At 40.3% G+C, this 21,384-nt stretch overlaps 1 protein-coding gene across 2 annotated transcripts; it reads left to right on the forward strand.

Annotated features, from left to right (window-relative positions):
- Positions 1-1,466: 1,466 nt before the first annotated feature.
- LOC309409684 (UPF0547 protein C16orf87) lies at positions 1,467-14,745 on the forward strand (the record flags this gene model as incomplete). 2 transcript variants are annotated; one of them, XM_082005884.1, is made up of 4 exons in its annotated part: positions 1,467-1,559; positions 5,768-5,864; positions 8,524-8,706; positions 14,627-14,745. In XM_082005884.1, the coding sequence occupies exons 1-4, from the start codon at positions 1,494-1,496 to the stop codon at positions 14,743-14,745; spliced, it is 465 nt and encodes a 154-aa protein (XP_081862010.1). In that variant the 5' UTR covers positions 1,467-1,493. The 2 variants fall into 2 exon arrangements, with proteins under 2 accessions (XP_081862010.1, XP_081862011.1); XM_082005885.1 differs by lacking the exon at positions 8,524-8,706.
- Between the last annotated feature and the right edge of the window lie 6,639 nt (positions 14,746-21,384).

Here is a 21,384-nt window from a genome sequence, read left to right on the forward strand (position 1 = left end):
TATTAACACTTGAATAGCTGTAAAAGTAACTTTAAAAAGTTTCTTCCAAAGTGCTTTTATGTTAATTTCCCTGAAAGAGAAGTATAGACAAAAGTCTTGTTAAAACTGCTTCTCTTCCAATGTTTTTTCTTAATACTTGGGTGCAGCAAACCAAGTTCAAGACTAAACTACAAACATAAAATAAAAATTCTGTTATAATGGGCCCAGAGCCAGCCTCACAGATGCAGTCATTGCTACCCATGTGAAAGCATTACAGTTCCAGTACAGTTCTTTAATATTTGTTGGCACTGTACTTCAGGCTATTTTAAACCATAATCTTCAAAAAGAATTTTCTGTTGAGACTTTGCTGCATTTTTCTCCAGTAGACATTTTGTAGTATAAAAAAAAAATCCAAACTCCTTTTAATAGCAATATTTCCATTATCACTTTCCTCTTTTTTTTTTTTTTAACTCTAGCAGTAAATGATTCCGATATAAACTTTTACTAGGAATACAGAATTTTTGCATGCTGATGCAAAGTTTCAGTCTGAGCTGTATCTTGAAGGAATTTTGGAGTTGAAATGAGTATTTCCAGCTGCTTTGTTTCTTTAAAAACGTATTTTACAAGAAATGTAAAAGTGCAGTTAGCTTACATTATGCTATTCATGTTTTTAGGTGGGACTGACAGGAAACTTAACATCCTAATGTAAAAACATCAAATTTGCAAGCTAACAACAACTTCTAGGAGCATGGCTGAATACCCTCACTGCTGAGCCACCAGGCTCCCAAAGATAAAGGAACAGCAGGCGGTAACCCTCCCGCTCAACTTTAGTCTTTTCTTTCTCTGAATTAAGTAAGACCAGACAAATGGTATTTAACACTTCCCGACTGCTGACGCTTCACTGTAACTTCATCCTGCTGCCGCTGTTTATGGGGCGCAGGTAGCTGGGAAGGCGGCTGCAGAGCTGCCCCAGTCACTTACTACCTCGAATTAAACGTAAGACCGTGGAAGCATGAAAACCACGAAGCAACCAGCTTCCGTGGCGCACCGCCCAGCTTCCAGTCACGCCGAAGGCACCCGAGCGGGGCGATGGCGCCGTAGCCCCGGCAGCGCTCGGCGGTGACACCGGGAGGTGCAGCTCGGGACGGGCTTCGTCGCTCCCCAATTTCCCGCGGCCGGCGCGGCGAGGGTCGCCTGGAGCCGTTACTGGCCTGCGACAGCCCGGCCGTTAAACGGCACCGGACTCCTCCGCGCGCAGCCAATCCGGTGGCGGAGCCGGCTCCTCGCGCACGCGCCCCGCCCCCGCTCTGCCGTCTCCGGGCTGGGCAGGGCTTCGGCGGCGGCGCCGGGGAGCGGCTCCTTTGTCGGCGGGCTGCGCCGGGGGCGGGCGCTGGTCCCGCGGAGGCTGTGCAGGCTCCTGCCGGCCGCGCGCCCCCGGCCTCTCCTCCCGCCCTCCCCGGCCACCGTGGGGCGGTGCGGCCGGCGCTCCGGCAGTGGCAGCGGCAGCAGCGAGCATGTCCTCGAGCAGGGCCAAGAAAGTGAAGATGGCCACCAAGTCCTGCCCGGAATGCGACCAGCAGGTGAGGCGCCTGCCGGCCCCACCGGGGAAGGGATATTAGCGGCCGCGGGGCTGAAACGGCGCCGTGGGTGAGCTGGAGGAGCGCTGCCCCCGCTGCCTCCGCCCAGCCCAAGGTAGGGCGCGGAGCGCGCCCCGGCAGCCGGCCGCCCGCGGTCGGGGCCGGTTGGCCCTCACAGGCCGGCGGGATGCCCGGCGGCGGTGGGGGTCGCCAGCCACCGCAGCGAGGACAGGTGCCTGCTGCTGCTGGGGCTGAGGCTTAAGGGAGGGGCGGGAACCGTGGGCGGAATTGGGGGAGGTCGGCGGCTCGTGGCATTCGGTGGGGTCCCAGCCCCTTGGCAGCGGTCGGTGGCGGGGCTGCGGGCCCCGCTTCCTCAGTGCCGCTCTGGGGCTCGCCGCCCTGAGCCACAGTCCCTCTCCGGTAGCACCTGGGGGCGAGCGCCGCTGCCAGCACCGCTCCCGCGTGCCCCGGGGCCGCACGGTAGGTGTGCGCTGTCCCGCGCTGACCCGCCGCCGGGGCGGGCGGAGGTCAGAGGCCGCTCGCAGTCGGACGGCAGCTCCCGGGGCGCCGAGCGCGCGCGGCCGGGCTTCCTGCTTTCCGCCCTCCGCCCGGCGGCGGCTGCCTCTCGGAGACCCCCGCTGCAGCCCCCGCGTTTGTAATAGCCGCGACAAGAAGCTGTCGGCTGAGCTGTTTGGTCCTGAGGGGCAGAAAATGAAACTCGCCGTGCCGCTGTGAAGCAAATTGCTGCCTTTGCAGTCTCTGCTTGGAATGTGGATTAAATACCGTGTTCCTTTTGCAGGCTAATGTAATACTTGTATTACGCTGAAGCGACGTGCAGAATCGTTTTTTTATGCGCTGGTATCGTTTACTAACTGTGTCACTTATTAAAAATATAATGAACTTTGTAATTTATACAACGCAGTTTGTCCTTCGGATGACTAATTGCCTAAGGCTACTCGGGAGAGCGTTCAGTCGTGTTGTTTTCTCATGGAGTAGTTTAGAAACAGCAGAATTGAGACTTTTGCTGCTATTTCTATCATCTAGTCAAAGCATATACGTGAACTGTTGTTTGTCTCACTGCAGTTTTGTTATGTGTACAAAATGGAGTTACTTACACTTAAACATTAAGAACAGCTGATTTGAACTGTTACTATATCAGGAGCTTGCCTTCATTTATGCTTTTTACTGGTAATGATGTTGCTATTAAAAATAGGCCAGTTTGTTCCAGCAGTGCTCCTCTGCTGGAACAATAGCACAGCACTGCAGAAGGCTGCTGTGGGGCTCAGGGCAGGGGGAGAGGCTTTTACATGTAGTCATGGGAAACGCGTTTCTGTTATCTGATCCTGAAGCTTGACTGGTATACACTATTCTAGCTAACCTTAAAAAATAATCTCATGCCATTTTTCTTTACTCATAAAGATTAAAAAAAAAAAAGTAATCTTATTTGTTCTGACTTGTGTAGTTTTTTTATAGCGTTTCTACTCGTCCTGGAACAGTTTGGAATGTTAAGCTGTGTGGGGGGCATCCTTTCATGTTTTAAGCAATTGATGAACCACTGCAGATGCTCACATGTTAAGCACGTCACTGAAGTACTATTTCTGAGAAAACATTGTGTACCAAGTTCTGGTTATTCAGGTGGTGAAAGAAGGAATTGAAATGAGGGAGAAGCTGAATATGAGTGGTGGTGTGTTCTTCTGGTTTTGGGTTTGGGTGGTTTTTTTGGTGTTTTTTTTTTTTTTAAATAAAGGTAGTGAATGTCAAACCACCATCGATAGGAAAAGCAAGTAAGCAAACATTTTTAAGCTGGTGCTGAAACTTTCACTTTGTTCTGCACTTTAAAACATATGATATGCATGTCAATGGAGATTTTTTGTTAGCAACTTTTCTGTGGGTAACATGGAATTAATGTGCCCATGTCCTGCACAGGCATTGCTTATAGGACCTTGTTTTCAAGTGCCAAATATTTGAGAGGAGACAAGAAACTAAAACCTACAGTACAAGTCAGCCCTTTGCAGAGTATGGGGAAGCTGTTGTGAGACTCTTAAGCGGTTGTGTCCGGTACTGCATTTCTTCCGTAAACAAGGGCTTTGCATTTGTTTCTGATTTCTTCACTAGAAGTGGCATGCATGGAAGTATTTAGTAAGCCACAAATATTGGAGCACAATATTGAGTAACACTTCTTAGGCTTTTGAACTTTTTCTGTTGTAATTTAGATGATATGTAATTGCCATTTAGACTTTTTTTAAATAAAAAAAAACGTTTTTGAAGATATTTTCACAATCAAAGCATGGCCCCATTAAACTAGGGAGCTTGAAGTCAATCAGAAGAAATAATTATCACTTCCTAATTTAGCTTCAGGTAAACTTTCTTGTATGAGAACTCAATTTCTTTTTGGCTAGGAAAATGTTAAACAGAGTAAAATACTGTTTGTAGGACTATGTTGTCTTAATTATGTTACAGGATGTTATACCAGTTATGCTTTTCAGGACCTACACTGATCTTTCAGTGAATAAGCCCCTTCTCACCTAATCCCCACCAAATTTCACACACACCTACGTGCCAAACTTGTAACACGAGAACAATATTGCTCTTTTAAAAACAGTTAAGTTCACTGAAAAATATTGGGTCTGTTCCAATCCCCTTGGGTGGTTTTCCCCAACTTTTTCTAGGCTGAGCCTGGAAAGGTAATTATTGCAGAGACACCAGTATTCAAAAATGGGCTTAAATGGAACTCCTGTATCACCATAACAGTACAGACAAACTATCTGCTAAATAGTGCTTTTTTAGTACTCTTATACTGACTTAGGAACGAGGAGATAAGTGCACGTCTGCTATATTCTGAGCTTTAAGGTTCAATAAACCTTGATTAGAATTGTTTTTATTATGTCAGTGTCTCCATAAAGGGAATTAAAAAGTCTCTAGTTATATAAAACTTGTATTAAAAGTTTATCTGTAAGATGTTAGGGTGAAGTACAGAAGTTAAGATGTGCTACAGAAGGCAAAATAATTTGCATATTATGAGTAGCAGTTAAGTTGCCCTTTACAAATTCATGTACTGATTTGGCAGGTTTTTTTTCCTAGCCCGTAGAACATTGGAACTTGATTCTTATGCTTGTCCAGTAAAATTGAGCAGACAGTTGTAGTTTTGTACTCCTGTTTGTTTCAGTGGACATTGGCAAACTTGTAGAGACCTGTCTTAAAGAATTACATTTGAGAAATTACCTCCTGGTTTTTTCCCCACTGTCGTGCTTCAACATGACTTGACTTTAATATGTGTTAATCTCTTCCAGATCTCTGCTTAAACTTGCTTTGATTTGTGCTTTCAGTCTTAAACCTAATCAAAGCAATATGGTGTATTCCTTACTACTTTAAAAGATCTTGAAAGATGTTGGCTTTAAGTGAAGGCAATGAGGTTTGTAGTTTATCAGCATCACGGTTTTTTTGAATTGTTTTATGCTGGGGGAATCTACTCCTGACTGCTTAGCTGATCAGGAGCAGCACTACGGTCTCTCAAACTCTTCATCCTGCAGTCAGCTTTTGACTAACTCTGGTAGGTTATTTGCATTTTGAACTAACTAGGACCTTCTGCAACCACCCAGCCTTGTCCACAACGGTGTTGTAGAGTGTGGTATAAATGCATCTGTTTTGCTTAGGGCTCTGTTGTGCCTCCTGTTTAAAGCTGCTCCTGCTCTCTAAAGGAGTTACTTTAAAATGCTTCTGAAAGTGAATGTATTCAGAATGTACTGACTTTTTCTTTCTTTTTTTTTTTTTATTTAAACTGAATGAAGGAAGCAAAACTGGGAACATCTGACTGATTTCACTGGGGATATTTGAGAGCTCTGAAGAGAAATTATATTTCTATTCTAACTCACCCTTGCTTTAGTGCTCTCCACTTTTCCCCACCGCCTTTCCTGACAGTCTGGGGAAAAGGGCTTGTAGTACAAAGAGGTCACAATAGCTGTACATTTCAAGCTTGATTTCTAACAACTGCATAAAGAAAAGGCTTGGTGGGTCATTCACAGCAGAACCTGGTTTTACTACATTTAAATACAATTGTTTAATAGTACAGGTCATAGTTTGCACTACCGACTGAATTTGAAGAGGTATGTCTGAAGACAAAATGCAAGTTACTAATTTTTTTTTTTCTTCATAAGACAGGAATTTTGTCATAATTTGAAATTATCTGAAATATTTGTGTTTTGTTTTCACAGGTTCCTGTTGCATGTAAATCATGTCCCTGTGGCTACATATTTATTAGTCGAAAACTCTTGCATGCTAAACGTGCTGAGAGATCACCACCCATCACAGGTAATACTTATAGCGATGGGAAGAAGAGGACACCAGTTCTTTCCCTTTATTTCTTGGAGGCAAAGGATAGAGTATTTTATTTCTCTGTGTAAATTGACTGTTTTCAGTTCACTTTCCCTTGAATTTGTACATGGTAGACTTTTAAATGCTGGTGTTTTCAGCCTTACTTCCTTTATACCTGTGATGTTGGCATTTACTCTGTGTATATGGTAGCTGCGTGCATTGGTCACTATGCTAAATAACTCTTTACAGAAAGCTTTCTGTTAATCCTGTTTTGAGGCGAAATGACTAGAGGTGCCAAACGGCCAGCATTTCAGAGTACACACTCATTGAAGCTGGGTTTTCTGAAAGTGAAAATCCTCTTTTTTTGAAGAAGTTATTCTGAGTTGTACTTATTCATGAACACCTGAATGGCACTTTGTATAAAAATAGTCATATAATGGTTGATAAAAATGTAAACGCAGGTGGGTCTTGCTTCTCTTTGTGTGGTTAAGTTAAAAAATGGTATATTTTTTGTCTTACTTGTGTATCTTTTGTTGTTGATTGGCACAGTAAGAAGTCAGTTGGATATGCATTCTGGCATGATTAACACTCTCCTTGTGTTCATTTTTATCACTTCCTCCAGTCCTAGTAGGAATTAGAGCACACACCTGTCAGAGAAGATGTTTTTAAAAAAAAAAAAAAGTATCTGATTTATAATGTCTACTTTTTAAAATTATCTACCAGGCCTACAAAAGGGAAACTAAGTATTTGATATTTTTATCGCTATTTTGAAGCATAATTGTAGTCTGCCATCTTGTAGGAATTACATTACGTTATGCTAAATAACCTCCTCCACCTTGAAAGTTCAGTTAAGCAATGTCAGTGGTACTGTTTGGAAGCATTGGTCTATTCTCTTTCTCCCTCCCTGACTGTTTCATTTCAAAGTTGATAAAGTAGTTGCCATAATCTAGTAGAGCAAAGGTCTTGTATAATTCAGTTTTTTATATAGGAAATGCACCAGGCAGGAAGAACCCCATGCACGGATATATGCTGGGGGCCACTCTGCTGGAAAGTTGCTTTGCAGGAAAGGACCTGGGCTCCTGGTGAACAGCAGGTTGAACATGAGCCAGCAATGTGCTCTTGCAGCAAAGGCAGCTAACAGTATTCTGGGCTGCATTAGGCAAATTATTGTCAGCAGGTTGAGCGAGGGGATCCTTCCTCTCTATTCAATGCTGGTGAGGCCACATCTGGAGTAAATACTGTGTCCAGTTCTGGGATCCCCAGTACAAGAGAGACGTGGACATATTGGAGAGAGTCTAGTGAAGGGCCACGAAGATGATAGACTAGAGCATCTTTCCTCTGAGGAAAGTGCAAGAGCTGGGACTGTTCAGCCTGGAGAAGAGAAAGCTCAGAGGAATTTTGTCAATGTATATAAATACCTGAAAAGAAGACAGAGCCAGGCTCTTTTCAGTGATGCACAATGACAGGACAAGAGGCAGCGGGCACAAACTGAAACACAGGCTATTTCTTCCGAACATCAGGAAACACTTTCTTACTGTAATGGTAACCGAGCACTGGCATAGGTTGCCCAGAGAAGTTGTGGAGTCACCATCCTTGGAGATACTGAAAAATCATCCGGACATGGTCCAGGACAACTGGCTCTTGGTGGCCCTGCTTGAGCCGAAGGGTTGGCTGGGTTGGTCTCCAGAGATCCCTTGCTACCTCAACCTTTTTGTGACACTGTGAAGTACAGCTCTTGTATTAGTGACAAGTTACCCTGCTGTCCATTTTGTACCCTGTGTCTAATACAAGGTTAATGGGACAACTGCAGCAAAAGGAAACCACTTCCCTGGGAAGATATAGAGGGAAACTGTGTATGTCTATATTGTGGTCATAAGGTAACTGCAACTTCTTTTAGAAAGTGGTGTTCCAGTATTTTCGACAATATAACTGCTGCAGAATGGTCCTGCAGCCTTGCAAATCTACAACTAGTCTGTGTTGAATAGTGTGCTGTGGTGACTACTGTTTTTAGTACCCAAGCTCGTTAATTCGTACTTTACTTAGAAGTAAAACTCCTGTAAATACTCTTATTTGACTCTGGTGTGTAGGACAACAATACACCTGTTCTGCATTAAGTATTATGAAGCCTTGTCATAGGCTAAATATGGTGGGGCATGTATGCTATGTAATGTGGCATTTGCTGACATCGTTGACTCAGTGTTTCAATTTGTGTGAGCAGCAGGAATGATTTCATTGTTAGTGTCAAAAGAAGATGAAGTACTTTGCTGTTTACTGATATGATAAACTTCTTTTGGCTAGTGGAAACAAATGCAGTGGTCTGTCTTGGTGGCTGTGATCTGTACAGGGGATTTTTCCATCTTATTATGGGAAATGGTGAACTTTTTGTATACTAGCAAATGTCTCATGTTGCAAAAAGCATTTGAAATAACTAAAGGCTTGATCCTTGTCATGAAGAAGTGAAGTGTCATTCTGGATCTGACATCTTAATTTCTGCATGGATATCATGCAGATGTAATTGTTCTGTAAAGGTATAGACATCTAATCACTTTTGCTAAGAGATTTAAAGAAAAAAGGTGATTGGGTGGGGTAGCACTAAGAGTAAATTAAGAACAAAGATGAAAAGACTAGATCATGCTATCTCTATTCATTTGCACAGAAAACAAGAGTGAGGCCAAAAGGAGACGGACAGAGAGAGTTAAGCGAGAGAAGATAAATTCTGCAGTAAGTAAAGACTTAGAAAACCGAAAAAGATCCAGGTCTAACAGCCATTCAGATCACAGCAGACGAGGAAGAGGAAGACCTAAGAGTGCCTCAGCCAAAAAGCATGAAGAAGAAAGAGGTATGAGAACTGGAGAAATGTGTTCATTGGGTTTTCTTTTTGTATGCAGCTTTTTTTTTCTCAATAAACCTTTATACCATTCAAACCATTTAAGTAACTAGACTGGTTCAGCCAATACCCAATATCTTAATATGGGGAAGGGACTGTTTCACATCTGTAGAGACCTCTGTTTTTATGTTTCAGTGTGTGATTGGAACTAACTATAAAGAACTAAATCTGTATTTTCAGCCATCAGATCAAGTTTCAATATGTAGGTTGAAAGCCATGGGACTGTTGTGCTTAGTAGGTTTTTTTGGTTTGGTTTTGGTTTTTTGGGGTTTTTTTGATGTACCGCTGCTCTATATCACAAGGGCAAACAATATGATGATGCCTGTTATCAGAGAGTGATTAGGATGATTGGATTGCTTAAGAAGTTCCTTGAAACTTGGAAGGCCAAAGTAAAAAGGGCATCTAGAGTCATGACTATGACCTGATTTTTTTTTTGTCCCATGTTTCTACAGAATAATACTCTAGAGGAAGGAATGCCTCCTTGCTTTTATTAAGGTTCCTTTGTGATTTGTGGTTCTTAATCTTTATACAGTAAAGAGACTGTTACATGCACAATTTTGGAGCCCTTCAAGTATGTGATTGTCACTTAGGATTCCTATTTTTTTAAGGAGCCTATTGACACTGCATTTGCTATCTGTGGTTTTGGAGATACTCAGTTTAAGCCTTATCTAGAACTCAGCATAGACTTAAAAAGGCTCAAAGGTGGATAGGAGGGGAAGAGCAAGTCATCTTACAAATATTCAGAAGATCTTGTTCTTAAAACTACTGAAACCGTGAGGCATACTCAGAAATGCAATTGTTTTTTTCCCCTGCCACCTTATTTGTTAACAGAAATGAGTGTAAATCCACATTGCAAAATGAGTTCCTTTAACTTCTAACATTTCAAAACCAATTTTGTTGTCTCCGTTGTTTAATGTAAATCTGTTCATTCTTCAAGTTTCTTTCCTGTAAAAACAAAGTATAAATTGGGACTTTTGTTGTTGTTTTAGTGCTTTGGCTGTGGAAAGAAGAGATGGAATTTGATTTCTGTATGTTTTCTGGATGGTAAATGCTTTACTGTAATAGGAATACACTTAGAATATCTAATCTCTTCACTGTTGCATATGGATTATTGATGTATGTAGTTTCACGGAATACAGAGCTTCCCTATTTGTTATTGACCCAAGCTAGACTTTGTCTAGCACCTATAAGATCATTTCTAGCATTTTACTGCCAGTCTAGTTCACACACAGCTTTGGTTTGAAAATTCCTGCAAGCTTGTTGGGTTGCCCTATTAAAGTAAATCTTCTTTCCTGTCCCCTGAAAAAGAGGAAAGCAATCTAAGCAATCAAAAGAAAAGATCCATTCTCTTAATGCATGTTTTATAGTCTCAGAAAAGCAAGAATTTGAAAGCATGAGGGATACTTAGAGAACCTGTTTTCCTATCCAAAACTAGGTTGAATGTTTTTAACCTCTTCCTGTATATGCCGAAGTGTGACAATATGCCAGTGCTCTGAGGTAGAAAACTAGAAGTACAGGTGTAATGAGATCTTTGCATAAGAGTGTGTGTGTGATGTGTTGTTTTCTTGGTATTTGGTGTTTTGGTTTTTTTTAAGTTGAATCTCACTTGAGAAGATTGTCTTCATCTTCTTGTCCTGTCCTACCATCCCTTTTGCTTGGTACTGTGACTACTACTACTATTTCTTCCTTGACCTCTTCTGCAGAGCTGGTATAGAGCTTGGGTTCACACCCAAATATAGTTATCTTTGCTCCTCACCAGTACAGCACACCTTATTAGTTAGGAGTAAGTGGGCTTAGGATATTTTCTTACTTCTGACTTATTTCTGCTTATGTCAAACTGTAATGTGTGTAGACCACTGTGGTGATTATTGTGCAGATTTAAAAAAACAAACAAAAAGTTGATATATATGGCTGTCATGGCTATAAAAATAAATTCATCAAAGAGCTCATCATTTTGTAAGTAAGTACTATAAAACATGTTAACATTGACTTATACCTTTTCAAGTGGCTTATAAAATTTCTGTAACGACTACATGTGGAGTCATTAGTGGGGCATTTTAGAAATATTCTTCCTTTACCAAACCTGCTGCTTGATAGTGTTTGCATAAAAGCATATTAAGCAACTGTAGTTCTTCTATGCCAATTGAGGTGGCTTTTGTGTGAGTCATTGCTGGTCCTTGTATCGGTCTGCATAGTGTTGAAAGTCAGCTCTGGAGTGCAAGACATTAGCTTAGTGTTAGACTTTAAGTATGTTATTTCCTTGCCTATTGTATATTTCTAGGATATTTTGGGTACACATTACTTGCTATTAGAGATTGTGCTATTCTTCTTTCCCCCAAAAGACTTGAAAAGAGACCACTGCTTGCAAAGCTGTTAAATATTTGGTGCCTCTTAGGTTTCTGCAATGCCTAATTCATTTGTAAATGAAAAACAGGAGGACAGAGAACACATGAATTGTAACAGCACGCAAGAGCAGATAATCTGTCCATTTGAAGACCACCCAGCTGTGAAATTTTTTTTCCTAAAGACACCCCTGACATCTGTAGTTTAGCTTCCTTGCTTGTGTTGTGCTCTTTTCACACATAGCATGCTTGTTCCCAGTTATGTCTGTGCCTTTGACTAGTTCTTTTGTATCCTTTGTGACTGGTTCACAGTAGAGTAGAGCTGCAGGATTCAACAGAAGCTTTGAAGAATAGGAGAACCAAAAGGGATTTTAAAATAATCTATTTTTCCTGCAGATTTAGTAAGAAGGAATGGAGGAGGAGGAAAGAGGAAGCTGATGTAGATTGAGGGGATATGGCAGAGCGTTGGGACCCAGAGAATATTCCTATCGCAGGTTTCAGAGCCATGTGATGACCCTGGAAAATAGGAACTTCTCGCTGCGGGCTTGGCTTGTCAAAATTGTCACTTAATTTCTTTGTCAGAAATGCTACAGTATAATTTGCGAGTAGAAACTTCATAATAATCTGATTCTGATTGTGGTGGTGGTTGTGGTATGTCTTTTATTTTACTGTGTGGGTCTGTGATACACAGCTAGACCCGTTCCCAGGCTGCCTTGTTACTTAGGTAACAACGTTGATTATATTAAAACAAACAAAAAACCCCCTTGTATGCTGGAGGAAGTGGTATTGGTTATTCTGCTCTTGAAAGAGGTTACCATCAAGTGACAATAAGAGTGTCCTGGAGTCTTACTAAAGCATACTTGATACCTAACAAGGGGCGAATCTTTGTATCCTGATAAAATTTAAGCAGAATTAAAGTTCTTGACCCAAGTTTTCCTTTTCCAGTAATTTCCAACTGTATTACTCATACATTTGCTTGCTCAATGTGTACATTTGAAGTAGTTTGCGATTTTGGATAGTGAATCTTGGATAGAACTTTGGATTTTGAATCCATACAAAATTTGTGAGGGGAGAGGGTCCCTGTTTGATTTATACACAGATCACGATTTTGAGGGCTGTGGCTCTAGTGGGTTGCAGGAGATCTGGGGATGTGAGAGACATGCTACAGAAAGACTGAATATATTCATCTAAATAGCCTCTTAGTCGTATATCAAAAGACTTAGTATTTTGAATGTCTTACAAAAATGGTGTGATTCTGTAAGACAATCTTTTGCTAACAATAGAGAAGTGAGTCAAAACTATTTTCAGATAAGACTGTGGAGCGGAAAGTTTTAATAGTGTCTGTAGAAACCATGGTATCCTCTGAGTAGTGTATGATAAAATGTCAGGCAGGTGCAAGCTCTTCCCTAGTTACTGCTGAGAACTGGAATTGTCTTAAGAAAGCATAAAACTTGCAAACCTGTGTTAATCCCTGATGCTGTTTGATATCAAGATGTCAATTCTTTAAAGCTGAGGTCTCTCGGAACAAGCCAGTACTTTGGGAGGATGGGGCAGGGAAGGGAAACTTGAGAAAGTTTGGGTGGTTGGTTTTTTTTGCCAAGTCTATGATCTGTTGGCAGTAACTGGGGGGGGAAGTATTTTTATTTTTGCTGAGTGCTGATGTAGTCAGGTGGTGGCTGGATTTGTTTGGATCAGGAAGTATGAAAAAAGGGGAGGGGTTTAGATATGAAAATAGACTAGGTTAATGTGCAATAACCAGTGTGTGTGATGTCTGCGCTCAGAACAACTCCCAGCATTGTTAATTTGTAAATGGTGGGAGGGAGGAAGTGGAGCAACCCAGACTGAGTATACATAGAGAAACTGATTTGTCTTAAACAACAGGGTGGGACTTACACTGAAACTCGGTTTCTTAGCTTTCATTTCAAACTCAATACACTAGAGAATATTGTCTTGCGTAGCCAGGGAACCAGCAGAAATAATTTACATGCCAAATATCAAACATGCTTTGATTTGTTTTACTTTGCTAAGGCAAGTTTCTTGTTTTCAGAGTAAAAACTAATGCATTTTTGTGTCTCCAGGCTCCTCACTAAGCAATTTTACTTGCAAGAAAAGGTGAGCTTGTGTGTGATTTAAGTTGTCCAGAAATCTTTAAGTAGAAGGTTTTGTTGCTGTGTCTCTATATCAGTATTAAATCAGAACACAGTGGTAAAGGGTTTTTCAGTCTATCCTACTTAGTTATTTAACACAGGCACTTGATGTCACAGGGAAGGTAGTCTCTTGGAATGGTGTCTGTAGCTGTAACACAGACAATCAGATATGAAGTGAAATCTAAAAATATTGTTATGAATGTGGACCCACTGAAGGAATAACTATGTGAGTAGGTGGAGGCATGAAACGCTGGGATCTTTTTTCCACGTGGTGCCATTATTTTCCAATGCTGCTTTGTCTTTCACTTGCCCATTGCTGATTTAGGTGTCTTGGTAGAGCAGTCTGCCAGCATGTGCTGTGGAAAAAAGAGCACACATGTATGTGTTAGAGAGGTCTGTCAGGTGAGAGTTGTGTTGTGATTGTAAATTAGTCCAGGCCACCATGGAACTTGGATCAGAGATGGAGTTCCACAGCTAGACGCCAACCTTAAAGCTTTAAATGTATTCCTCTCTTCTCTGTATCTACAAGCCTGGTCTTCTGCTGACCAAGCTGGTTTTTGTTTGTTTGTTTTTTTTTTTCTTAATGAGTTGTGTCAGCTACTGGTGGCTAGCTAAACTGGGATATAAATAGTCATGATCCGGAGTAAGTGATATTTATGAAAGTACTATTCTATGACTTATCATATGCTATACTGTAACTTAGTGTACTTGAGCACTGCAGAAACCCCTTGGTGTGATTTGCTTTTGTGTATCTGTAGCCTTGAAGGAAGGCAGCATCAACAGAGGGAATTCAGAGGCTTTCCTTTGCTCACTGAAGTGTTATTATTATTCTATATCTGGGATAGGATTGAAAGTTTGTGGTACAGAAAGTCCAGGAATGTTCATGGTGACAAGTTGTGAACCTGATTTCTGCCATGTATCTGCTCTTTGGTGTTGGACACTAATTAAACTCTTGGGTTTCTGTTACTTACATGTAAAATGCAGGACAAATGTTGTATTTAATGAGGATATTGTGAGGTATCTTTGTTTTCTAGGATGGGAGGTGTTTATGTAAAAGCAAAAAGAAATACCCCAAACTGGAGGAACACTTGAACGCTCTTGTGTTAGGTATCAATATAGTGTTAGTGACTCATCCTTTCTTTGTCATTAAGAACAGCAATTCAGTCATGCTTCTGGATGACTAATTCTGTGACTCTTCTAGCACCTTTGTGTGCCTCCATTCCTTCCTCCTCTCTCTCAGTCTCTCCTTGCATAGGAGTTGATTGTCTAACTTCTTTTCAATTCCAGTACTCCATTCCACATAATTTATTAGCTACTATGTGACTTGCATTAACTTTGGATAATGGAAAAAGCTTCTAATAGTGACTTTTTTTTCTTCTACAGAGAAACAAGACAAAGAAGTTGACATGTATGCTAACCTTTCAGATGAAAAGGCCTTCGTATTTTCAGTGGCCTTGGCGGAAATAAACAGAAAAATTATCAATCAAAGACTTATTCTGTAGCTTGTAAGCACAATCTGATGCATTTATATGCAGAATGGCTAGGATATTTCCAAGGTGTCATGGACTCTCAGAAAATGTATTGTCTGCACCGACAAGGACCATAGTATTTCCTGTTAAAATTCTGCTGCTGTTCTTGGAAATCGAATTCTGTCTCTACAAGTCAGAAAGAACATGTTCCCAAGCTTATGCTATGAAAAATCAGAAAGGAGATATGTTTTACACCTTGAAGATAAATGCTAGACAAATGCACAGAGAGACTGCACCCATTCCAGAGCACTTCTTTTAAATTTGCTGCCAGAAATGCAATATTTTAAATATTTTCATAAATAAATGATTTTCCTTTAAAAGTATATATTTCAGATTTTTCAGCTATATTGCCTTTTACATATGTACAGTTCACATAACTTTTTAATAAATTGATACTCCAATATTTTATTGAATGGGGAGTTAAGTATATTTGTGATACTTAGAATGTGTTGGTTTTAATACTCTTTGAAACCTGGTATTCCTCCTGGGGATGACTTTAGATTTGCATTTTTTTGATAGGTTTGACAAATTTCTGATAGGAAGAAAATGAAAGTGATTTCATTTTGGGGGATTATTCTGCTTGACAACTTCGTATTGTTTATGAATTCTGTCTAGAAAATGATTCCCTGTTACACAGAGTTGTGTTTTAAAAATCACATATACTTTTTGGGGCCAGAATCCAGTTTGAGAGCTAAGTGCTTGTTTTGTAACAACTGTTTGCTGGGTATCTGCCTTGTCCAGATGGTAAGTACTTCTTCCATACTCTTTCTTGGCCAATCATGTACTGGAGAGAGAGAGAAGCAGGCATCAGAGATGTAGATTTGCAGCTAGCATCATTTTACTGGTATTTCCAAAAGATGAGGATATGCTAGTTCCTTTTACTCTCATCAGCTTCCTTTGTGCCTTTTAAAACTGTCATTCTTAGCTGTATTGTCTTTGGACGATTGATTGTAAACACCAAAGCAAAAGTCTACCTGAGTGTGTAAAAATGAGCTGTTTTGGTAGAAATATGGGGAAAACATTCAACAAAGTAATGTTTGTTAAAGTGATGTTGTGCAGTTTGAGCCAAAACTCTTACTTCGGTAAATATATGGGGATTTTTGTCTTACCACAAAAAAAAAAAAAGCTCAAGCCCTGTAAAATCCTGAGGAAGGAGATTGTAGGAGGCAATTGTAGTTCATAAAATCTGACATACTAGCTTTTTGTCACCTTTCATTCACTCTTTTTCTAAGGGGAATGCAACTAAGTGTCTTAGTTTTTCTTCAGTGTTACTTGTGCTTTTCAGTATGGCATTACTTTAATAGTGAGAATTACCTAATGAGATTCTGCTACAAAACTGATCTGTGTGTGGAAGCACAGATTGTTATCAGTAAAGCTAGACTATCAGGTACTGACTGTTGGTTATTGGTTAAAAGAAGGAGCTATGATAGTTTTGAGTTAAGCCACAAGGGACTGATCAGATGCAAACTTCGTAAGCAGAAGCAGGAAACATGGAAACTAATTTTTAATTCTTAACTACGAAGAAGTAATTGGGGTCCTTTTTAACACTGCACAAAGGGGATGGGTGTGGAAATGCACTTAAACCACTAATCTACATTTATCTTTATTCCAGTAAATGAGGAATTGCGCACACGAGACCTACTTCCCTACATCATATAGACTTCTGCTTTCCAGAACTGTAGCCTGTCACAGATACCAGTAGTAAGGACAGATGTAACTCTTAAGGATAGAGGATATGTTTGCATGGTAAGTTATTAAAGTCAGAATGACAAAAGGGAAGTTCTAATTTTGAAAACTCAAGATATGATCAGGCTTCTGTTGCTTCTGTTGGTAGAGTGAGATTTACTGTGTTAAGAAGGGACAAAGGGAACTACTAATGCAGTCTGTTTGGCACTCTAACCTGCGTTCCTACAGGTATCTATTTCTTTCTGCCCCTGTACATGAAATTAAAGTTATCTTCAGAGGACTGAAGTTAATGTTTTCAGGTGTGACAAAATTTAACTTAGGAATTTTACATTTGGATTGGTGCCTTCTCTGATAAGTACTGAAAAATGCATTCATACCTCTCAAAAGTGCAAGGCCACTTTTTTTCTCCTTTGTTGGTGGAGACACTTTTGAAACAGTGGTTGAGTTCTATTTCTGTACTTCTTCCCTTTGTCTTCCCCAGGTCTCTGCTGTCAGCTCTTTCCCACCTGTGGTCATGCTATTTTTCTTCCCCTTCTGGCTTCCAGTTTCTTCGAGAAATTTGTGACGGAAGTGGATGGCCTTGAAAATATCCTAGGGAGAGAGTGGTTCTTTGCCAGTGGGTCTTGCAAAGTAAGAGTCTTGACTTTCTCTTCCCACCAACCAGAAACAAACAATTCTTTCAGTCCTGGTTTTGGCTGGTATAGAGTTGTTTTTTCTTCCTGATGGCTGGTATAGTGCTGTGGTTTGGATTTGATATGAGAATAATGTTGATAACGCATTGATGTTCTTGGTTGTTGTGAAGTAGTTGCAGCGCTTATACCAAGTTAAGGATTTTTCAGCTTCCCATGCTTTGCCAGTGGGGAGGTGCACAAGAAGCTGGGAGAGGGCACAGCCAGGACAGCTGACCCAGACTGGCCAGAGGAATATTCCCTGCCATAACATGGCATGATCGGTGTATGTACTGGAGTATACTGTCCTGGGGGTGCGAATCGCTGCTCAGGGACAGGCTATTGATCACTGGGTGGTGAGCAATTGTTGCATTGTGCATCAATTGTTTTTGTATATTCCTTTATCAGTAATATTATTATCATTGTTGTTTCCTCTTCTTTTGCTGTCCTATTAAACTGGTTTTATCTCAACCCACGTGTCTTTTTCAGATTCTCTCCCCCATCCCACCTGCAGGGGGAAGGCGAGCGAGCAGCTGTCTGGTGCTTAGTTGCTGGCACTAAACCATGACACTTTCCTACATAGACAGGACACTTCAGCATCGTCCAAAAGCCCTGGTAACTCTGTGGCTGTGGATTTGCTAAGACATACATTTCTTGGAACATATTTGGTGACTGATCTGGAAAGTGTATGCGTTGTATGAAATAGGCATCAACATGATGGCATCTCAAGAGCTTTTGCTTTGTGTGTTAGACATGATCAATGGATGAAACACTATTGCAAATCATTGTAGATTATAGTTGTAAAATGTATTGGATCTCTGTCTACAAAACTAAAATAAAGCCAGCAACAGCTAAATGATGAGAGAGTAAAATTCTATGTACTGCAGCGCTGACTTACCTGGAAATTGCATCGTTTCCAAGAAGCAAGAATAAATATGTAACACTTCAGGAAGTTACTTTTGCAAAAAAATTTTTTTTTGCGACTCTGTAGTTCAAGTATAAGATTTTGGGCCCTGCCTTTGAATGTCTTTGTGGTTCAGTCTAGCTTTATTTGTTTCACTGCATTTTGTAGCATGAGACCTCACACAGAAGAATAGTCGTCTTTCAGAAAAAGTGAATTAGACTGCAGGTTTTTTTAATTAACTTGAAAGAAGATCGAGTATATCACCACCACAGAAATACCACTCTACCTCTATACTGCCTCTACATGTTGAGTTACCTGACTAGATAAACTTGATGTTGTGAACTGAATAGTTTAGCATTGTACTGGAGAACTGCCTATATATAATACATATTATAAACCACCGTCTAGCAAGTTCTGCTTTCTGCCACTTTTCCCTTTTTTACTTAAGAACTATGCTTCCAGTGTTTATAGTTCTGTGTAATAGCACGTCAGACCATCAAGCAGGTTCACAGTTTAAATTCTGGCTTGAGATTTCTCTGCATTGACTCTGTTCTGCTACTAGATGGCAGCCTTATTCTAAAGACAGTTTCTGTCTATCCAGGTATTCTTCCTATTGATACTAGGAAAAGCACGGTATTCCGTTTTCAGTGAAAGTACACTGAAGGATTAGTTTTCTTTAGGACATCACGCATTCGTATCTAACGTGGGAGCTTAAAATCCTGCCAATCTGTGTTACTGGCTATCTGCACTGAAAGTAGATGGCTTCATCAGTTGTGTGGGATGTTAGCTCTTGAGCTGTGAAAATTGGTAGAGATGAATAATTTGTCAAGACCGAAGAACTCTGAACTTTCAACTGGCAATGTAATAAAAAGCGGTTTAAGGTATGTCGTCTTCACCTACCCAAGAAGTCTTATATATGTAAGTTTTTTCTTTGGTCAAATTTTACAAACATCTCTAATTTTTTTAATACTGTTATGATTGTTTAAAAAAAAGTTAAAAAAAAATGGGCCAATACATCGCAGATTATCATCACCTTGTGGTTGGGCAGCTGGATTTACAGAGAGGGAGACTGAAATTTAGATATTTGCTTCAAATATCAGGTCCTGAGCAAGGTCTTTAGGTTGATTTTCCTTTTTTCTGAGTTTTTCTAGGTTTGGTGTTTTGTTTTTTTTTTTTTTAGAGTGAAACAGTGATTCATGGAGGCCACTAGCAGCACTGTGCCTGTTCCTTTTATCTTGGACTGTACTATCAAGGATGCCTAGTATCTTATTGCCTAACAGGACATGGTGCTTGACTTTTTGTTCTTTAAGATAGTGATAACCTCTAAGGTATTGATAACCTGTGATTAAACAGTGTAATCAGAAAGCTGGCTTACACTACTGTTTAGCTTAAGCCTTTTTGAGTTGCTGTTCTCCAGACTACAATTCCTCTGCATGCATGAACATGTGCAGGTGTTGCTGGTGTCCTATTTTGTATCTCTGGGTGTATCTATGTAAGTGTTTTGTTTGAATTAGGAGTGTGTGTTTCAAGCAAATCTCATGATAGTCTATACTTATGCTTATGTTTGCATAATGGGAATGGTCTTGGGGAGCAGGAAGGAGATTCCTTTTTAAAAAATTGACCTTGAAGATGTCTTTCAATGGTTAGTGCGTGCTTGGTCTGCAGGGACAGCTTGGCAATTAGCAGGTGTTGGGTGCTCAGTACCAACTGTTTCACTCTGCAGATTTCCTGTTGTGCCTCACTTCTGGCTTATTATGAAAGTACAGCAGAGTAAATGTTAGCAAGTTTAACAAACACTTTCAGGTGAGTCTAAAAACAATTTATCCTTCAAACTAGTAACAAAGTCATCGGTGTTTTGTAGTAGGCATCCTACTTTTTTATTTCATTGTTGATTCTGGCAAATAACCTGTAGTGAATCTAGCTATTCAAGGTGTTACTTTCCCCAGTTATTTGCCTGTCCTTTTTGGAGGTAGCAGTGATGAGTAAAACAGCTCTACTAAGTAGTAGCTTTTTTTTTTTAGTTCTTCTTTAGGCTGGCACTTTCAAAACTCACTACTAGTTACAGAATTCTAACAGCCTGGCTGCCCCAAAGTTATATCGGATATAAGCAGTTTTTCTTGTGAGATGAAGGTGATCAATTTGCTGCCTTGTGGTTGATCAGATGCTGCAGAAATACACTGCATGATTTCAGTAGATATTGTGAATTCATAATGAACTGAAAGCATTTGTAAATCTATGTACTAGAGTGTTTTGGTTTTTTTCTGCTCTTTTAAAAGGGTTGCTCATAGCTGCTAGCTGTTGATTAGGATGTGCAATCTAAGTAAAAAGCAAGAAATCGATTAGGCAGAAGGCAGAGTGGATACGGATAAATCTGTGTAGTATTTTTCTCCAGAAGAAATTCTAAACCTGCCTTCACCAAAGTTGTTTAATTTCAAGCTCAAAACATGGTTCTCGTGAATGATTTGGTGTCATCACGCAGCATAGCCCCCAGGAAAAAGTCAGGTACCCCTCCCTCATCTTCCCTCCCTACCCCCCACAAGCTGCTTTTCTTGGTGCTTTTTAGCTTTGTATGTAGAATCTGAACTTCATCTTATAAAAGTTAGTTTACTGCCTTTGGTCTCCTACTATGCATTATTTCTCCCAATTATAACTTAGTTTTTAGTTTTTTCATAAGGGTTAAGGAAGAAGTACTATTTTTAATGCTGGACAGTGTTGAAGACCATCAAATAATGCTAACAGTGACTCTTCCAGATACCGGGAGTATAAACACTAATAGTCTGGCATTTTTCTAAGTCTCAGTGGTTTTTGTTTTGTTTTGGAACAAGCAGGTTTTGAACATTTTATTGAAAATATCGTGCTATTAAAGAAAAATCTTCAGATTGATACTGAATTGCTTTATTTGGAGAAGTTGTGGAGCAGAATGTTTGTGTGTGTGTACATGCACAAGTGAGCACGCATAATGATGAGATGCGTGGTTGGAGTCTGCTATGTAGGTGGTCTGGTCCTGATCCTCAACAATAGCAAAGTGTTTCATCCAAGGTCACTGAACTAGCTGGAGCAGAGTTGAACCGGGAGTTCTGTTTTTCAGTAAAATGGAGAGATGATACTGAGTCTTAACACTGAATTTACTGGCGCTGCGTGGTAGTCTGTAATGTGTTTGAAAGTAACTCCATCAATAAACATTTACGTCTTTGGCAAATGAATTAAAACAATAGCAATGTATTAAAGGACACTTTTATTTAAGTAAAGGGATACAGTTATTAACAGCATAGTTCATGAATCTGTAGATCTACTGTTGTCATAACTTGCACAAGAGGTGCACTAGGTATTAAATCCATCTTGTGAAACTACACA

Source organism: Phaethon aethereus (assembly GCF_964289735.1).
Source record: "Phaethon aethereus genome assembly, chromosome: 13".
In the NCBI taxonomy this organism is placed as follows: Eukaryota; Metazoa; Chordata; class Aves; order Phaethontiformes; family Phaethontidae; genus Phaethon; species Phaethon aethereus.